This window comes from Balaenoptera physalus, assembly GCF_965194825.1.
Source record: "Balaenoptera physalus genome assembly, chromosome: 21".
In the NCBI taxonomy this organism is placed as follows: domain Eukaryota; kingdom Metazoa; phylum Chordata; class Mammalia; order Artiodactyla; family Balaenopteridae; genus Balaenoptera; species Balaenoptera physalus.
This window is the reverse complement of record NC_138902.1, coordinates 34,478,212-34,496,487: the sequence shown is the minus strand read 5'-3', so window position 1 is coordinate 34,496,487 and position 18,276 is coordinate 34,478,212. Positions and strand designations below refer to the sequence as shown.

The window sequence follows — 18,276 nt, the reverse complement described above, 5'->3', positions numbered from 1 at the left end:
TTCTTCAGAGACAGCCGTATAGCAGGGGCTCATTAACTTAAAGTCTGTTCCCCAAAATACAGGTTTTTATAGTTAGTAGTAATTCAGGCTTACTTTATTACTGAATTGCTCTAACAAAAACTTAAGAGCATCTTATTCCCCAAACATACCTTTTATTTCCTAAAGAAATCGTATGAGCAGCACAGAAATTACCAGATAAATTTCACCACAGCACTCTTTCCCATAAGTTCACTTACTGAAATCTTAAATAAATATTTTATAAACTACCTACTTGAATCTTCGTTTGGTTGCCCCTGTAATCTGTTGACAAAGACCACAGACGAGACTGAAAGTCTGAGTACCACCCGCCCCTAATCCAACCCCCCTGCGCTACACCACCAATGTGATCTGAGCGTAGCTGCTTCCTGACTGTCTCCACTGTCACGAGAATGGGAGTGTCACTCTCTTCTGGCTAGAACCGATTCCTCACCTTACAGACCAGCCGGACTTCACAGTCTTCTGTAACATCCCAGCGCAGATACTCAGCGAAATGAGGGCCTGGCGGGAAAAAGGGAAAAAAGTTTAAATAAAGGGAAAAAAATGTATACATATACACACACACATACAAATGCATTTTGGGCAGAAGAAAGTAGCTGTTCAGTCTGAAACCAAGATAATTTAATAAAACTAATTTTCAGGGCTCCGAAGTCCGTGTGTGCAATACTGATACTGAAATCTCTATTTCTAGCTGGATGATGCTGTCTGATCTCTCCTTCTCGGTGATGTCTAATAGCTATTGCTCTTTAGAAGGAACAATAATGAAATATTATATTTTTTTCTCAAGGCATGTGTCTAACAACATCCAACAGCATAGTATAGAAAAACTTTAAAACAGGAGAACTAATTGAGGTAAGATAAAGAAAAAGCAGTTTGACCTAGCAATTATGTCAACACACGATATTTATATTGCATTTGAAATCAAAGATTAATTTATATATATTTCAAAAATATCATTTTTACTTAATATAAACGCAGAAGTCATATGCTAATAATACATTCAACACAAAAATACAAAGCAGTTTTAGAAAGTATTTATTGATTTCTTCCATATAAATACATCCTACAGAGTTGTAGAATCATATTGTAGAAAAAAAATCATATTGTAGAAATGAGTAAAATAAATATTTTTGACTACTAAAAATAAAAATAACTTAAAACAATGAAAATAATGTCTTCAATTTTATATTTTTAAAGCTGTATTCTAACTTTTTTTCAAAAACTATAGAAATCCCATATAAAAAATATTTTTCAAATAAACCCTTGGGTTGTAGTTCAGTTTCTAAAATTTATCCATTTTCTTTTGTATCTAGTTAATATGCATTTTTATTTTTTACTTATTTATTTATTTTTAATATGCATTTTTAAAACGATATATTTAAAAAGTATTGTTTGTAATTAAAGTTAAAACATCTAAAAGTTGAAAAGTTCACACAATTTTAAGTAAAATAACAAGCTCCTGGCTATTGGAATTGGGTCTAGTGCCCTCTCTCCATTTCTCCTAATAATCCCCCCAACTCACCCACCCCCATTCTTTATTCCTTTTTGTCACAATCACTGGAGTCCATCTGGACATGTAATGGAGGCATCCTTTCCTTATCACTGCAGGAAAATACGAACACTCAACAATAGATTCCAGGGCTTTTCAAGGTAGAAGCAAGAAGAAAATACAGTCGAAATAAAGGGAAAGGTCAAAGAACAGAAAAGTATCCAAACTTCTACAGTTACAACGTGGTCTGACTTCTCGATCATTTAAAATTGAAGTTAGAGTCGTTTGGCATTAAGTAGGATCTGCTCCAAGCAAATGCTCAAATCCTAAACCTTTGTCTTGTGTTAGTGGTGGGGAAGCCAGCCAACCACCTACCTTGTTTCCTGAGAAATTCCTTTCTTTGAAATTCAGCCTCTTCTAGGACAGCCTTGAATGCTAAATCCAATATTTAAGGGGAAAAAAATAGAAATGAAATACATTTGCTTCTCTCTGGTCAAAAGAATTTGCTTTGAATTTTCCTTTACAGACATATGAAGACCTTCCACACAGCATACCGTCTCCAATGAGAACCAGAGAAGACTGACTTTTGGCTTTTCCGTCTTGAATCTGCACAGTGTAGGTGCCTTCGTTTTTGATGGTAAACTCATCTATCATCATCTCGATAAGGCCAGTTGACTTGTCACACTTGATTCTGTGTGTCTGGGAGCACAGAAGGAAGGGGAAAATTCCACCGTGAAATTCCTCCCTCCATTTTTCCCGCTGGCACCTAACAGTTGCATCAACTATTGTATCTTAAGGGATCATGGTGCCCAAAAAACACACAAAAAGAAATTTCAGCCACTGAACCTCTTGGTGAACCAAAGGGCAAACGAGGGACCTCTTGGTGAACCAAAGATCAAACAAGCGACATTCGGCGATGAAGCCCTAGGTCTGCATGGGGAGTGACCTACACACAAAGAATCCAGCAGAAACTCTGCACACTCCTCGGGAATGTGCACCTGATGTGAGATAATTCAGCACACGGGGGAAAGAGAACGGGGTGCCCTTCATGTCCGATCACAAAACCACAGGCAACAACACAACCATCTCCACCGCCGCGAGGGCTTCAGTCCCGGGGACTCTAGGGACATGGGCATCACGACTGGTCGCCCCCCTACTCAACACCGCCACCAGCACCAGGGTTGAAGGTGCCCAGGCTCTGCATCCCCCATCCGGGCAGCCTCCAATGGGGACCCTTTCCCGGTGCCGCCCATCCAGAGCTCACGTCTCCCTCGGACTCTGCTCTCATCGCCTGTGATGAGCTACAGAGACTGAGGTATGGTTGCGAATGGACCATGTCTTATTCCACCCTTGGATACTATATCTGCAATCTAGCAGGGGTCAGGGAGGCAGAAGGAGCACATCCAAAGAAGGACTTGTCTTCGATGCAGCCGTCATTCAGGGCAAGGACAGCATAGGGGCGCCAGCACCGGGTCTCCCCTCAGGAACACCACTCCCAACACCACAGGAGGGCTGCCTCCTCTGGCCTTGACCCCCACCACGCTACACCCAGAATGAACAAAAGCATGACAACCTTTGCTGGTGACGTTTCCTGCAGGCATTCCTGCTTCCTTTCAGAGGAGCCCAGCTGGGATTTACGCAAAGGCTTCCCAGCCTGAGTTAATGAGCCGTCCCAGGAAGGTGGGGCTGTGGGGTGAGATGAGCGAGTCATCGCCAATAACCTGTGGTCAGCAGCCAAGAAACAGGAGGCGCAGGAGCAAAGTCCACTCCTTCCCCTGAGAACCTGCACTCCTTCTACAACCCTTACCTCGATGAGACTATTACAACGAACTCCCGTCTGCGGGTAACTAACGGAAAATGTGTAAGATCGGCCATTTTCTGACACACCTGTGTATTTATTTTCACAATGCTCTTCTTCCTCTTTCAGGTGACATTTATATTTTGGATTCCAAATGCCAGTGTCACAAGAGAGCTGAGAAGATGAATATTAGCAAAATAGCACCTTTGTTCAACATCCCTAAGCCCGTTTCCCTCAGCATCGGGCATCGTTTCTAAATTCTCCTGCCTGACGTTGGAAGAGGCACCTCTGTCTTCTGACCCCTTCCGTTTAATCCAAGTGTATTTCCAAGATGCCCTGTGGCCACTCCCCTGGTCAGCCCACCCTCCTCGCCCCCCGGCCCCCCACCTTGCTAGCTCTCGCGTGTGCAGGCTGCAGGGCACACGTGTTCCGGGGCCCATTCTCTGCATTCCTCCTCCGAAGGAGAACCCAGGAATCCACTGCTATTGAAATCACCCCTAACTACTCCAGCCTCTCCACACCCCCACCTTCTCTGAGTCGGTGCTCACTGTACTGTTTTACACGCTCTTCATTCTGTATTTTTTCTATATCATTCTCTGACTGAAGCTGTATTTCTTCAACTCTGGGATAAGCTCCAGGAGGGCAAGTTTACGGCTCATTTTTCTAGGCTACGGCGGACAATCAAAAACAATCTGCAGACTATCAGCTGCCATCCACGGGGAAAGGAAGATGAGTGTCTGTGGTCCCAAGGGTTAAGGTGATGCCTTAGGTTCTGTTTGATCAAATATGACTTTCAGGTTTTAAGCGAATAAAGCCCACCCCCGCCCACAGGCCCTGACTTCCAGGAAACATAAAAAAATCACCTGGAAATCGGAAACTCCAATATTGTTTCAAGTAAGTAAAGCATACACTGTGTACTTGGACAACACTGCTTAGATTTTTTTCTCGATGGGAACTTGGTGTATATAAAGTGAGAGAGAGAGCAATGAACGAGAAGGCATGAGTTCAGATTACATTTTGAGAGACAGGTCATTTCAGGAGGCGGTACCGATTACAGGAGGTCTCCTGATTAGGGGAGGAGGACACCGTTCCCTCCCCGGAGGCCCCGGTAGTTCTTGGGGGCTGCACAAAGAACAGCAGTCTGAGGGCTGCAACAGGTGCACCTTGCCGGGGTCCTTGAGTTTCTTTGCAGTTTTGAGTATTTGCTTTTGAATACGGGGGGCAAATTTCAAGTTGATCAGACAACGGTGCTGCTCTGAGTCTGTAAGACGTTCGCCCCCATCAAACATCTGTGAGTAGAGGCCCCTAGGAACCTGCTCTAATTAGGTCTGCGAAGGGAGAAGGAACCACGCTCACCAGCCGGATTCTTAACAATCCAGAGCCTTCTCCATTTTCTCAGCTTCTGCACCACAGGCTCTGGGCAGGTTTGTGAAAAGAATCAGGCTTCTAGCGATTGCCATTATGCAGCGAGATGATGTTCAATGATTTTATGGGGGCCATAAATACAGGTTATTATGTGACTTTCACAAAATAGCATCAATCTCCACATGGAAAAGTCACCTGTGGATTGCTAATTAAGGAATGAAATAGTACAGCCGTATTCCAAAAGATGAGCCAGGTAGCAAAGACATCCGTTTTTAAAGCAAGCTCTCCACAGCAGGTAGGAAATGTTCATCAAAAGATGTTCTACAAATAAAGGGCAATTACACTAAATTCCATTGCATTCCGTAGCATGATCTCTGCTCAAAGAAAACGTCTCCAATTACCTTGATCATGCGATGCTCTTTCATACACAGTATCCATACTGTGGGCTTTTTTGCAGCCAGCAGGAAACCGCATGCTTTCTACTTACTAGCCAACTCCCCAATTTGTACAGTTCTTCAAGGATGTCATTATTCTCATGGGGAACATGGACTGGATAAGAAAACTCACGTAATCTTTGTCCATACACGATTTCTTCCTGAGAGACGTTCGTCTAACCAAGCTTTACTAAAAACCCATCAGACACAGAGGCCAGACTAGGGATGAGGAGCCCAGCTCACAGGGAGAGTAAGTGGGCCGCGCACCTGGCATGAGCAATCCCTACATCTCAACCATCCCGTTAATATCCGTGCAGCAGACACACCGCTGAGGCACTTAGGACTCAGTAGGATAGCTAAATAGACACGATGCATTGGGTATCAAGGGAAAAGAGAGCAGAGGGGGTAAAGATGGTGGGATGTGAGAGACCCCAAGGGCACTGCTGAACAACAAAGAAAGGCTCCATCAAACAGGTCGTCTTTCAACTGGGTTCCCAGTTGCGCTGTAATAATTAGACAAGAGGACATATATGGAAACACAATGTTCCACAGGCAAAAAAAGGAATCCTTGTAATATCTGTAAGCTTCATTCTATACAATTAAAAGTAGAAGAAGGGCAAAGTATTTGTATCATAGCATCTTACACATTTTTCTCTGCCCAGATTTGCCGGGCCAAGGGGGCAGCCTAAAAGCTCAGGGAAGGTGCAGAAACTAATTTCCCAGCCGACGCCTTCCATGGGGAGCTCTCAGTGGGAGGGGGGCCTAGGGAGGCATTGCTCACATCAGGGCAAAAATATACCCCTTCAAAACTGTCATCAAGACTGAATAAACTGATCCACTGAGGATAACCGCCACCCCACGTAACCTGAACCTTTTCACAACACCACGTCTCTAAAACGTAGTTTGTCATTTTTTAATTCCAACAGGCTTGGATTTAAAGGCCTCCTGATCTCTCATCTACCCGAGACCAAATCTCTGAACATTGCAAGAATCAACCATGTCTCATTCATGTTGTCAGCCTTCTACACCCCAACTTCTACAGCTCGAAAAGGGATGAAAACAGACCCAGAATATTGACTTTCAGGAACTGACCTTCCCAAGTAATACCTGGCCATCTCCAAAGCCAGAGGCCACACTCACATGAACTCACCTCGCTGTCAGTGACTTCTCCGTCATTAACGATAAAGCGGTAGCTGGCATCTGGTGATAAGTGCTCAGCCTGCAGCCAGAAGCGGACCTGGCCCTTATCGGAAATCCCATAAGCTAATTCTGACTTCAGAGGAATTGCTACAGGCAGAAAAGATATCACAAGTCAATAATGCATGAATCCTTGTGAGAAAGAATAGCTATATACTGTCGGAAAATATCAATCCTCATTATTAAATTTTTGGAGAATGTGAAACCCCGGAGTATTGAACTGGATTATGAAAACCAAAACAAAGAAATAAGACTCTAGTTAGCCTGGCGCTGCATTCAAAGCCTCCCTGCCCCGTGAAGCCTTGCACGTGCGTGGTCTGCTTTCCTCATGGGCCCGGTGACCACAGATGGATGTATTCTTTCTGAATTCCATGTAATCCAATAACTGAAGATCCCAGTTGATACAATTCTCACTTGGATTCAACAGCCACACTCAACCCGAAATCCAAAACACTGCATGCAATGAAAATTGCTACGCGTTACAATATTAGCTAATACTTGTTTTGAGCGAATTGTTGACAAGTGTGTAAGCTGGAGCACGAAACGAGGCCATCCTCTCCCCAGAGCATCCCTTCCAGAGCTGCACGCGGTAACGAACATGCCTTCCCAGAGCGCAATCCTGCTCTGAGCTCCAGGCTCACTTACTGGGATTTTTTATCTCATTGCTCAGCGCCACCAAACGTTTCAGCTCTAAAATGAAGAAAAATATAATCACTGGTTTTGACCTGTACGTTCAGAAGCTGGCTTAAAAGCAAAGCAGAGATTTGACATCACATCACCAAGTTTAATTTGAGGCTGTGGAAGAAATTAGAACTGGGAGTTCAAAGGAGACGTGGGGTAACTGTAACTTTGAATACTTCCTCCAGTGAATTACCGACTGCAACTAAGATCTTCACCATTTAAAGAACCCACTTACTAAAGGGACCCGTTAGGACGGGTTAGGGCAGAGGTCCCTGGGAGTGGGGGGCACTGGAGGGGCAGGTGTATTCCTCGAAGAGAGGAAGACCTACAGAGGGGGTATGTAAAGGGACCCATTTCCAGATCCTCTAATTCCGTATGAACTCTTTCCTGAAATTGGTCTGGCTGGCTGAGAACGTGGCTGGTCTGTGATTTTCCTTCTGCATCAAAAGTGTCCTGCTTCAGCACCTCTCTCACCCACCCAGAATTTCACTGTGGTCTATTATCATGAATTTAAATAATAAATAATAATGATACGTTAAAAAACAAAAATGCATTGCTCCTAGGAGTCCCAAGAGTAAGTTAAGAAAAATTGAAGGTTCTAAACCATTTCTTTCCTTTTCCCTCCTTCCCTCCCCCCTTCCTTCCTTCCCTCCTTCTCTCCTTCCTTCCCCCCTCCCTCCCTCCTTCCCGCCTCCTTCCTTCTTTCCTTTCTTCTTTCCTTCCTTTCTTCTTAAAATTAGAATTTAGAAATGAGACCATGGTCACAAAGGTCCGTATGCACCTGTCTGTTTGAAATGAACAATGAAGCAGACTTTCTGTGACCAGAAGTAACTCCACCTAGACAGCTGATTTGAGGGTGAGGGCTGACACCCCCATTAGGTCTCACAGTGGGAACTTCCATACATCAAATGAGCTAAAGCTGCAGCATCAAGGTTTTGCCTGAAATGTACTTGAGGTCCATATACAGCATAAAATGTGCTGGAAATGTTCATCCTTTGCAACGATTTAAAATTAAGGTGAAAACGTCATCTGCAAACTTTCAAATGGAGCAGAGGAGTACATCACTTGGCAGAATTCTTTTAAGGATGTTTTGCTAGTAAAAAGCTGTGTGAAGGCCACTGAGTGAGGGTCAGAAAGGGCAGCTTAAAAGGCAGGTGAGCAGATTCCGGTCCCTTCCCGCCCCGTCTGTGAGCAGTGAGCTTGCCAGGGAACCCAGGAAGCAGAGATGGTGCAGCCCCTCTGCTGTTCTCCTGCTGGTCCCGTTAAATGCACATGGGCTCACCCCAATGCCCCCAACGTCTGCATGGGACCTGCGGACACCTGCAGCCATCAGACCCTGTCCCCTCCCCACCCGTCCTAGGCGAACCCCCTTGTATCCCTCTCCTGGGACCACACCCTTCACTGCAGCCAAACAAGATGCCAGCTGATAAGGAAAGGATTAGACTATCAAGCTTCAGGCATTTTAACTGAGGGCTCTCAGAGACTCAGAAGCTTTTAAAGGCCCAACATGGAGTTTTGAGGGTTCTGTCCAGTGCTACACAGTTCCCTCCACATCACTGACGAATCATCGTACAAACTTGTAAAACTGTCTCTGACCAGCACGGGGTGGCAGATAAGGGTTGGACACAGACATCAACCCAGGCAGCGGAAGAATCTCCTCCCGAGGCCAGTTCATTGTCTGGGGGACTCAGACCCGGGGACCTGCCTAAGAGAAACGGCTGCTTTTCCCCGGGTCATAGTAAACCGACTTCCTTCACATCTTTCTGCTGTTTTCTGTTTATAAGAGAGTGAGTGATTTTAACTATGGAAATTAAATATTATTTCACACACATAAAAAAAATATACATATAAATGTGTGTGTATATATATATACATGTATGTGTTTTCTTTTATCATCTGATTATTCGATTATTCAATGTTGGGAGAAAGGGGAGGATTCTTTCATCTGTGCGCCTCTCATTAATTTTACGGACTTATTTGCTAACCTGCTACTTGCCAAACTAATGAAACGTAACTAAAACTCATCTATAAAAGTACAAGTGGAAGGCTATAAAAGCAATATATACAGCGAGAAATAAAATACTCCCGGACCAGTGATTTATTTAGTGGCTAGAGTACAAACTCAAGAGTTTGTGTAATTTCCAAAGTAATTTTTGGCTTTAAAAAGGATTCCCCACCCCCAGCCTCCTGCAAACACACACCCCTTTTCTAAGCAAATCAGCCTTTTCTCTGTTAGGGTCAATCTTTGAAAGTGTTATAAAACCCCAAAAGGCAAGCCTATGTCCTACAGGTGTTACCTTCCTCATCCAAGACAAAGCTGGAGGACACACCATCCGTGTCACTGACGGACACAGAGTAAGTCCCTAAGTCCACTTTATCCAGATTCTTAAAGTACAGCTTCGAGCTGAAAGGGAAGAAAAGCCGGTATGTTAATTACTGTGTTTGTAGGCGTTCCTAAGAGGTGGTGATTGCCAACTCCAGAGTGGAACTTACTGGTCCCCCACGGTCTCGATCTTGAACCTCTCGTCACCCGCAATGTCCTCGTAGGATTTGCACCACGTGAAGCGAGAGGTGTCCGCCATCTCCTGGCAGTCAAAGCTCAGGTAGATGTCGCCTTTTTCATCCACGCCCACGCTGATCTCCTTGGTGCCTGCGGAGCGAGAACGCCAGGGAGCATCTTAGGAACACAGTGTCCTTCCGAGTCTATTTTTTGGAGAAGGGATGGCCCAGGCGGAGAGCTTGTTGTATATCAAATTATCGGTTTTTGCCTATGGTCTACCCAGGACATGGGGCAGATGTGAAAGAGCAAGCCCTCTGGGCAGCTGATGGAAAGCAGAGAAGTTCAGGTTTGGGTTTTAAGTCATCACATGTCTGTCCACTTCCTTTTCTGCATCCAGCACCACTGGAGAAAACCCTCTGGGCTGCCGACCCCGGCCATAACGATCCTTTTCCCCTTTGGGATCTGACCCCTCGCCACTCCTGGGGGCCCGGGCAGCGTGGTTAGGGCACTTGTTTCCCACACACCCGGGCTCTACTTTCTCCACTTTTTCCTTTGGGGGATTGTTTGTTTGTTTGTTTGTTCCTTTTTGACCAAGTGGACACCTGGCCCAACACAGGCCACTCAGCATCTGCCCCTTAGGAATCAGAACTGGAGGAGACACGCCGGCCTGAGCCAGGTGCACACAGACGCGCCCCTTGCCAGGAGGGCAGAGGAGCCCAGAGCCGGGCGGCAGGATATCCATGGAGCCAATCTCCAGGGAGGGGAGAAACCCAGGGAAACATGGTTTCCAGAGATCCTCCTCCCCGCGTATCCCGTGAGCTCACCCACCTCCCCTCAGAAGCACTTCCCCACCAAGGTCCCCTCATCTGGGCTCTTACTACTTTTAACCAAGAAAATTGCCAACGGCTTTATAATTTCTGATCAAAACTCAGCAGTAACATAAAAGACCATCGTCATCCCTGCATGTTCTACTGCTGAAATGAAGACCCCGCCACCCTTGCAGAATGACCTCACGTGCCCCTTGCTGCCCAGGATGCTGGGGGGGCGCGCAGTGGGTCTTTGAAGACATGCTGTACTGCGTCTGTCAATCCAACTCCTTCTGTAAATGTGACGGGTACCGTCCATGCATCCGCCGTCCATTCACACACACACGCATCCCTCCTTCCAGGTGACCCTGCTGTGAGGTTTGCCCTGTTAACAGTCGAGCAGGTGAGGCTCACCTGGCCTGGCCTCCACAAGTACCATCTCCGACGTGTCTGAGGGCTTCCCCACCCCACTCTCATTTACTGCCCGGACACGGAAGATGTAGGTTTTTCCTTGGTGCAGGTTGCAGACCTTGAAAGAAGAAGGAAACATCACATGTGAACAAATAGATGAAAATGACTTCATTCTTCATCACATTTTATTACAGATGTGTTTTCTTTTTACAAATAGCCTATTCTTCCAGTCGGAATAGCCGTGCAGAGGAAGTCAGGAGTGCAGAAGGGAAAAGGAGACGGGCAGGCTCATGACCTCACTTTGCGAGAATAAACAGGGTTGCTACTGTTCTGATATATCCTCTTCTTTGTTCTCTGCATATTTTAAAGCAGAATTAAAATCATATCATCTAGTTTAAAATCTGGTGTTGATATTTAACGTAATTCTACGGGACTAAATATCATTTCACGTGTGATTTTTTACTTTGTGCAAAATATCCCATCATTGGGGCAATATCAAAATTAAACCCATCTCTTATACAGCTACAGATGATGTATATTGTAATCCGCATTGATAACCAAAAATAAAATGTATATTAGCTAATTTCTAACGAATTCATTTAGCTGGATTCTGAGCAGTTTTTGTTCGTTCAGAAGACACTGATCTTGTTTCATGTTGCCCAACTGCTTTCCAGAGGCTGCTGCCCATTTACCTGTCACTCGGGTGCGGCCTTTCTTTAAGGTAGTACATTGCCTCTCTGTCTAAACCACATCCCAGAGCCCACAGCCCAAAGAAGAAAGCCTCTGACGAGGGCAGCTGGGTCCCCGGGTCTAAGCCACTGTCACCACTAACCTGACCCCAGTGACTGGTGAATTGCAGGTGCTAAAAACAGATATATTTGGAGAAAGAGGGGACAGAGAAATTACACGTCATAATTCCGTCAAATGTGTTTACACTGTGTGTACGTGTGTGTGTGTTTATCAGATAGACGTCCATCAGCGATCACGTGAATTGAGTGAAGTAAACATGGGCTTGGTGTGCAAAGACATAATTCTAGTCATCACTGTGGAAGGCACATCAACACAGCCCATGACCGTGAAGTGTCAGCACCATTGGGGGTCGTCAGACGGCAGGAAGGAGAGGAAACCCATCCAGATGGTCCCCACACACAGTCACTCCCCAGGTCCATGGAGGGGCGGGCACCACCTTGAACCCCGCTGGCTGGCAGCAGGGGTACCAGGTCATGTGCACAGTTCCCTGGGGGCTTCGAGCTAGACCCCCGACAGGGATGAAACGTGTTCCCCAGACGACAGAGCCTGGGAAGGAGTGCCGTCACCTTTAGGTAGCGATGTGCCGTGGGGGCCTTGTTGAAGGTGATCCACTCTCCGGAATCCTCTTCCTTGTAGTCGACGAAATACCCGGAGACAGGGCTGCTGCCCGAATACACGGGGGCCTTCCAGAGCAGCACCAGGGACGTGTCCCGGACCTCACAGAACATCAGGTCGTAGGCAGGACCTGAAAAGTCAGGTGACCCTGTGGACTAATTCACGAGCCCACACGCTCGCCCGGGACCAGCAGGCACGTCTCACGGAGAGAAGGGCGTGCAGGAGAGGATCCTGAGGCACCCACCCCCCTGTTGGGCTGGAAACCTGGGCATCACAGGACTCACCCAGGGAGTCTGACCAGCCACTCACCAGCTCCACCACCCCAGTACCCCAGGCCCGCCTGTGACAGTGACCCTGGGGGTGCCGCTGACCAAGCCCAGGTCCAGGGGAGCCTTGAGCAGGAAAGGCAGGAGGGGTCCCACCCTAACCAATCACTCTAAGCCCCCAAAAGCCTCTGGGAACTTCTACAGCTTTTCCTTCCACTGACTCTTCCAAGGGGAAAAAATTAATTTCATTAAAACAAGTATCCCCCGTCCCCTGCAAAAAAAGAAGAAAAGAAAAAGCCATATAATCCGGCCACAGAATTGAACAATCGTCTCAATTTTTTGAGCTTTTCAGCTTCAGCTTCGGGTTCGTTGTTTTGCCTCACTTTGTTTTGTTCAAACCATGAGCATATTATCCATGGCATTAGGGGTCCTGATGGACTGGATACAGAGAAATCGATGCCCAGACCCTGCAGATTTGTGAAAACAGTTTTAAAACGTGGAGCCCTGAGTAAATGCAGATGTTTTGTCAATGTTCACTTTAGAACCAGAGGCCCCACGTGGGGGCCTACGTGGTCCCACGTGGTCTGGGAGGAGGAGACCTGAGTGAATACACAGTCAGTAAGGTCCTGCTATCCCCACTCTGGCCCAGCTGGAGCCTCTCCTGCTGGGAGCTGGCCTCTGTCCGCCCCTTTGGGAGAAGTTCACCTGGAGCAGGTCTGCCCTGGACCAGCCTCTGGCCACAGCATCCTCGACTGGGGGAGCAGCCGGGGGTGGGTGGCCCCCCTGCCTCACACTTCAGTGCTAATGACTCCGTGCCTGTCACTGCCCTACCTGTGTGTCCATGGCCCAGACCACGGGGCGGGGCCACCTAAGGCACAGATCTGCCCCGGGCCTGGCACGTGGTAGTGGTGCCAGGATCTGTGCAGAGTGACTGAAGCCTGCTGGCTGCAGAGGCTGGTAAGGCCTGGGCTGGCGCCACGGAAGGCCCCCTCTCCGGCCAGCCCCGCGTGTGCACGCAAGGTACCCAGGGGTGAGTCCTGGAGAGACCGTCTTACCCGGTTCCGGTGCCGTCCAGGCCTCGCACTTGAAGAGCTCGCTGGGGTCCGACGGCGGCCCGATCCCCACGAGGTTGGTGGCGGTAATTCTGAATTCGTACAGTGAGCCCTCTGCCAAGCCCTCCACCTATTCAGAGGATGTTTAAATTATAGATGAACCCACAGACATAGAAAACAAGCTTATGGTTACCAAAGGGGAAAGGGGGGGAGGGATAAATTAGGAGGTTGGGATTAACAGGTACACGCTCCTGTATATGAAATAGATAAACAACAAGGACCTACTGTACAGCACAGGGAACTACACTCAGTATTTTGTAATAACCTATAAGGGAAAAGAATCTGAAGAAGAATATATATATATACACATATATGTATGTATAACTGAATCACTGTTGTACACCTGAAACTAACACAACATTGTAAATCAGCCATACTTCAATTTTTAAAAATTAATTAATTAATTAATAGGTGAAACAAAAGCTGTGTTACGACCCACGAGCCATCGGGGGAAAGGAAGTATTTCTGGTTGATTTATAGATGGAATGCGAGGGTGAGGGACCTTGTCAGTAAGTCAAGTACGCGTCTGTGGAAGGTTACTGACCAATCTCCATGTCGCAGTCACCACCTTCACCCCGACACGGTTTGCCTTATTCACTCCATAAACCCTCCCCCCGGGATGACGTGACGACCCAGGCAGGGAAACAGGCTCAGAGACAAAAGCCACAAGGAGCCAGTGGAAGAACGGTGGGCGGGACCTGACCTCGGGCCCAGGGTCTCCACCCTCCACCCACGGGCGACACCGCACCTGGGGTGTCAAGGGCCCGGGACGGGAAGCGTCCTTGCGGGGGGCGGGCGGGGGGAGTGACCTGTCTCCTCCCCGCACATTGGCTGGAGGTCCCTGAGGGTCCACTCTGCCTGGTCTGTGCCACAAAAGATGGAGGGAAGGCCCTGGACCAGACCATCAGCCCTGCCTGGCAGCCCGGCCACTGGATCAAACACAGCATCTGGATGACATTGTCTCTGAACCCAACAGCTCCCAAAGCAAGCACCTGTCACGTGGAGCCCTTTATCCCCTGGAAGGCAGGTCTGGCCTCGTGGAATGCCGGCATTCAGAAAGTATGTGGGCACTTCCTCCGGAGTTTGGGACCTGACAGCCAATAGTAAGGTGTCCGGGGACAAGCGTGGACAAAACACCAGGATCTGTGCACTGAGCTTGAATTCTGGCAATACGCGTCATACACAATAAAACGCATGATAAATACGTATTGCATAAATATAGGTATTAGCACAGAATCTTGTACAAGACAGGGATTAGAGCTCCTCTCCGCCTCCCGCAAAAACCCCTCGCTTTACCGCGTGACTCCTGTGAATGAATAGGTGGGTGTGCTGCCCTGTAACTGCGTGAGCTACCGTCACCGACCCGGCTGCTCCGTTAAGTAAACACCTTCTCACTCATCCCTCTCACGAGAAGCCCTGTGCGGTGGCTCGCGGGGAGGAGCGGGGGCTCAGGGAGGTGAGAGCCGCTGCCCGCGGGCTGCCGAGGGTTTGCCTGGAGGCTCGATTCTGCTCTTTCTTCCTCCAAATCCATGCTGCCCCTGCTCCCTGCACCCGGACGTTACGTGTAGCTGGGCAAGAGGCTCACTGGGAGGCTTGAGCACACGCCTTCCTCGGGAAACGGGGACAAACAGGCAGAGGAGCCTCGATCCTCACCGTCTCCTGCGCATCCTGCCCCGAGGCCAAGAGCTCCAGCCACCGGGATGGAGGCAGGATGCCGCTCACAGCAACACCTGCACCTGCAGACCACCCACCTGCAGGCTCGCCTCCTCTGCTTCGCTTCTCAAAAGAAGATGCTCCGTGACCCTAAGTTCTCATGGTGAATTGTTTCATTCATTTTTGTTTCTGTGTCAAGTTGCCTCATGTCACTGAACTCCGAGACACAGAATGGGGACCCTGCCCCACGTGAGGAATTGCCTGGAAAAGCGAGCGAGTCCATGAGCACCCACCGTCAGGATCCTCTCTTGGACAGGCGAGACGTTGACCTCATGCCAGTTTTGGTGGTGAGCCTCTCTCTTGTCTACGTAGTAACCGAGGATGGGTGAGTCACCTCTGAACTTAGGCATCTTCCAGCCCAGGGTCATGGAGTGGCCGTCACAGTTCAGAAGGTTGATCCCGTAAGGATGCGATGGGACGGCTGCAGGAAACACAGCGGGAAAGTCACCCGGATCTTAGCGCAATAATCATTAACCTACCGCGGCCGGCTCCAGCATCTCAGAGGGACGGGCAGCAACGGGAGATGGCCCTGGGTGCCTGTACCCTCTGTCCTGCCCGGGTCTCCCTGCTCACCATCTTCGCTTGTCTTTGTCTCTTCTTTTAAAGAGAGTAAGTTTTTAAAAAGCTTATTTCATATATATTTATCGCAGTTTCTAAATACATCTTCCAGTACACACATCCATACATCCATCCTCCAATATTTCAATAATACAAGGGCCAAGAAGGACACCTGAGACAACAGACTCTCCCCCTCCTCTAAGGAAAACCTTGAGAGAGCAGTTTTCTCATCACGCCCATGAAGAATGACAACCTCACCTTCCACAACCAGTGATGACCGACAGACTTAGGCCAGTGAGTCTTAACTTCCTCCATAGTTATAGAAACTTCAGATTAATTCAAATGAGTATGAATTCAAGTTTCCCTTTTGAACACCCTGTTTGGAAATGGACCATCTTTTCCTAACAGCTTGAAGAGGTTGTCTCTCTGCTTCCCCCCTCCCCTCCCCGACTCTGAGCAACCTATATCCAATCATCCTCTGTTATCTGAGATACAGGTACCCGGGAATGAGCTGGTCTTATTGCAGAATTAAAACGTAAATGATTGGCTTTCATTTACTAGGAATGACTTGAAGAGGCTAGCGGTAATGTTTGAAAGTCCCTCCTGGGAAAAACTGATAGATTATAATGAGCTTAAAATAAGAGTTATTGTTTTACTATATTGCCCACCTAAGTATCATCAGATTTGACATTCCTTGGAAATTCCAGTAACGTTATTTTATCTATTGTTAGACAAGAAATCATAATTTCTGAAGATACTTTTAGATTTAGTTGAAGACAAAATAAAGACCAAAACATTTATCTCAGAAGTGAAAAGACAATACTATGATTCAAAATGCGTCTAAGAGGCGATCGTGGTTCTAAATCTTCCTGAATACTTTTAAGTCATGGGGTCCATTTTATATGAAACAACCAGAGCAACATTATACAACACAGAGCTGCACAGATCAAGTTTCCTAGGGCCCATCACTGCCAGTTCAGCCCCGAAGTGTTCTGTGTGGTCAGAATAATAATTTTTAAAGATCACTATTTATGAACAAAGCCACAGAGTTACATAAACATTTGAAATTCTCTGGAATGACGTTAAAGTTCCTTGAACTAAAAATAGCTGAAAAAGCCATCGATGTTCTGTTTTAGCACCTATTCTGAAAAGAGACGGTCACACCCTACAGCACACATTTTAATGGGGGCACGTGCGCTTGGAAACCAGTGTGACCTCTGATAATATTTTCTATTTTCAAGTTGCATTTTACTAGCATATTATCCTTTCTCCCGCTCACGCTGGCATTTCCAAGACAAGTAGCCAATTGATGAGAGGTTTCCACAGAACTGCATGTTCTCTGTTCAACAATTTACATCCACTTTTCCCCTCTGGTAATACTCCAAACGGCATCATAAAGGTTTATTCATGCAGAAATTAAAACGTAGTGGAGAACCGAAAGCTAGCACAGAGTCGCCCATGAATTACTCACTGAGGGTGGCCTGGACTTCTATGGCGTCGGACTCCTGAGAATTCTCACTGGTCCCAACAGCATTCACGGCTTTAACTCGGAAGATGTACTGCTCGCCGGTGGTTAGGCCGTGCACCACGAACCTGACAAAAACACGAATCGGGGGCGTGACCACAAGGTTCAACCCTTTTTCTTCCTACAATAGACACAGAAAGCATTTTGAACACGCCATGAACATTTGTCACTGGGACTGAAAGGAAGTTTACTTTTTCGAGTGCCTCATGGATGCATATTAATTCCAATCAACATGCCACATCCAAAAGTAAGCCAGCAACACCCAACGACACTGGGGCTGAAGGGAGCTGGACTCGGGCGGCGGCGGGGGCACCAGCTGCTGCCCGCGGGTCCTGGGGGGCGCGGGAAGCAAAGCCCTGGAAATCCTGAGTGACCTCACTCAGTGCCAAGGCTCCCCCTTCATTTCCAAGTCTTCTGGATTTTGTCTGCATCAAAGTTCTATTCTAAAGTAGGATTCCTCTCCTTTCCTAAAAGAACCCGCGTCTGTAAAACTCAGGGAGAAGGAGTTACACCACACTGGCTAAGATTTGGCTTGGAGACCGGCTTGGACACCTAACAGATTTTATGTCCTCAGTCGAGTCACCTAACCCTGGAAAGACTTTGTTTTCCCATCTGTAAAAGAGGATCATAGTACCTACTTCTCAGCACAGCCACCTTGCACATGGTAAGTACTCAGTAAACGTGAGCAATAGTTATTTATCTTTGAGTCTGCAAACATGTATCAGGCATTCACGAAAAGCCTGCCCTAGAATATTTGAGGTGTTTTGTTCTGAGAGCTCTTCCTGCACTTGCTGGCGTGGAGTGTGCATAACATCTAACTTTAGCGTCAGTTGTGTCTCTTCTTTTCCAGCCACAGCTTTTTCCAATTTATTGGTTTTTAAAGAGTGAAGAGGGAAGGGTGTCAGAGCCGTAATGGATAACCCGTCCGCAGTGGAGGATCTGACAGCTATTTTCCTAAGCGCGTCCTGGCGGAACCCTAACACACCCAGGCCTTCCCTGCAGGCTCAGCATGAGACGGGA

General features: G+C 47.3%; 1 protein-coding gene across 1 annotated transcript in view; it reads right to left on the bottom strand.

Annotated features, from left to right (window-relative positions):
- MYOM2 (myomesin 2) overlaps positions 1 to 18,276 on the bottom strand; it is an 83,315-nt gene that overhangs the window by 19,305 nt on the left and 45,734 nt on the right. Inside the window, exons 17-28 of the mRNA XM_082443958.1 lie at positions 17,203 to 17,324; positions 15,407 to 15,594; positions 13,404 to 13,530; positions 12,034 to 12,212; positions 10,721 to 10,835; positions 9,494 to 9,650; positions 9,298 to 9,404; positions 6,965 to 7,009; positions 6,273 to 6,409; positions 2,080 to 2,224; positions 1,901 to 1,960; positions 470 to 537 (exon numbers count right to left, since the gene is read on the bottom strand). Coding sequence (XP_082300084.1) covers positions 470 to 537; positions 1,901 to 1,960; positions 2,080 to 2,224; positions 6,273 to 6,409; positions 6,965 to 7,009; positions 9,298 to 9,404; positions 9,494 to 9,650; positions 10,721 to 10,835; positions 12,034 to 12,212; positions 13,404 to 13,530; positions 15,407 to 15,594; positions 17,203 to 17,324 — 1,450 coding nt within the window. The remainder of the gene's footprint in view (positions 1 to 469; positions 538 to 1,900; positions 1,961 to 2,079; positions 2,225 to 6,272; positions 6,410 to 6,964; positions 7,010 to 9,297; positions 9,405 to 9,493; positions 9,651 to 10,720; positions 10,836 to 12,033; positions 12,213 to 13,403; positions 13,531 to 15,406; positions 15,595 to 17,202; positions 17,325 to 18,276) is intronic.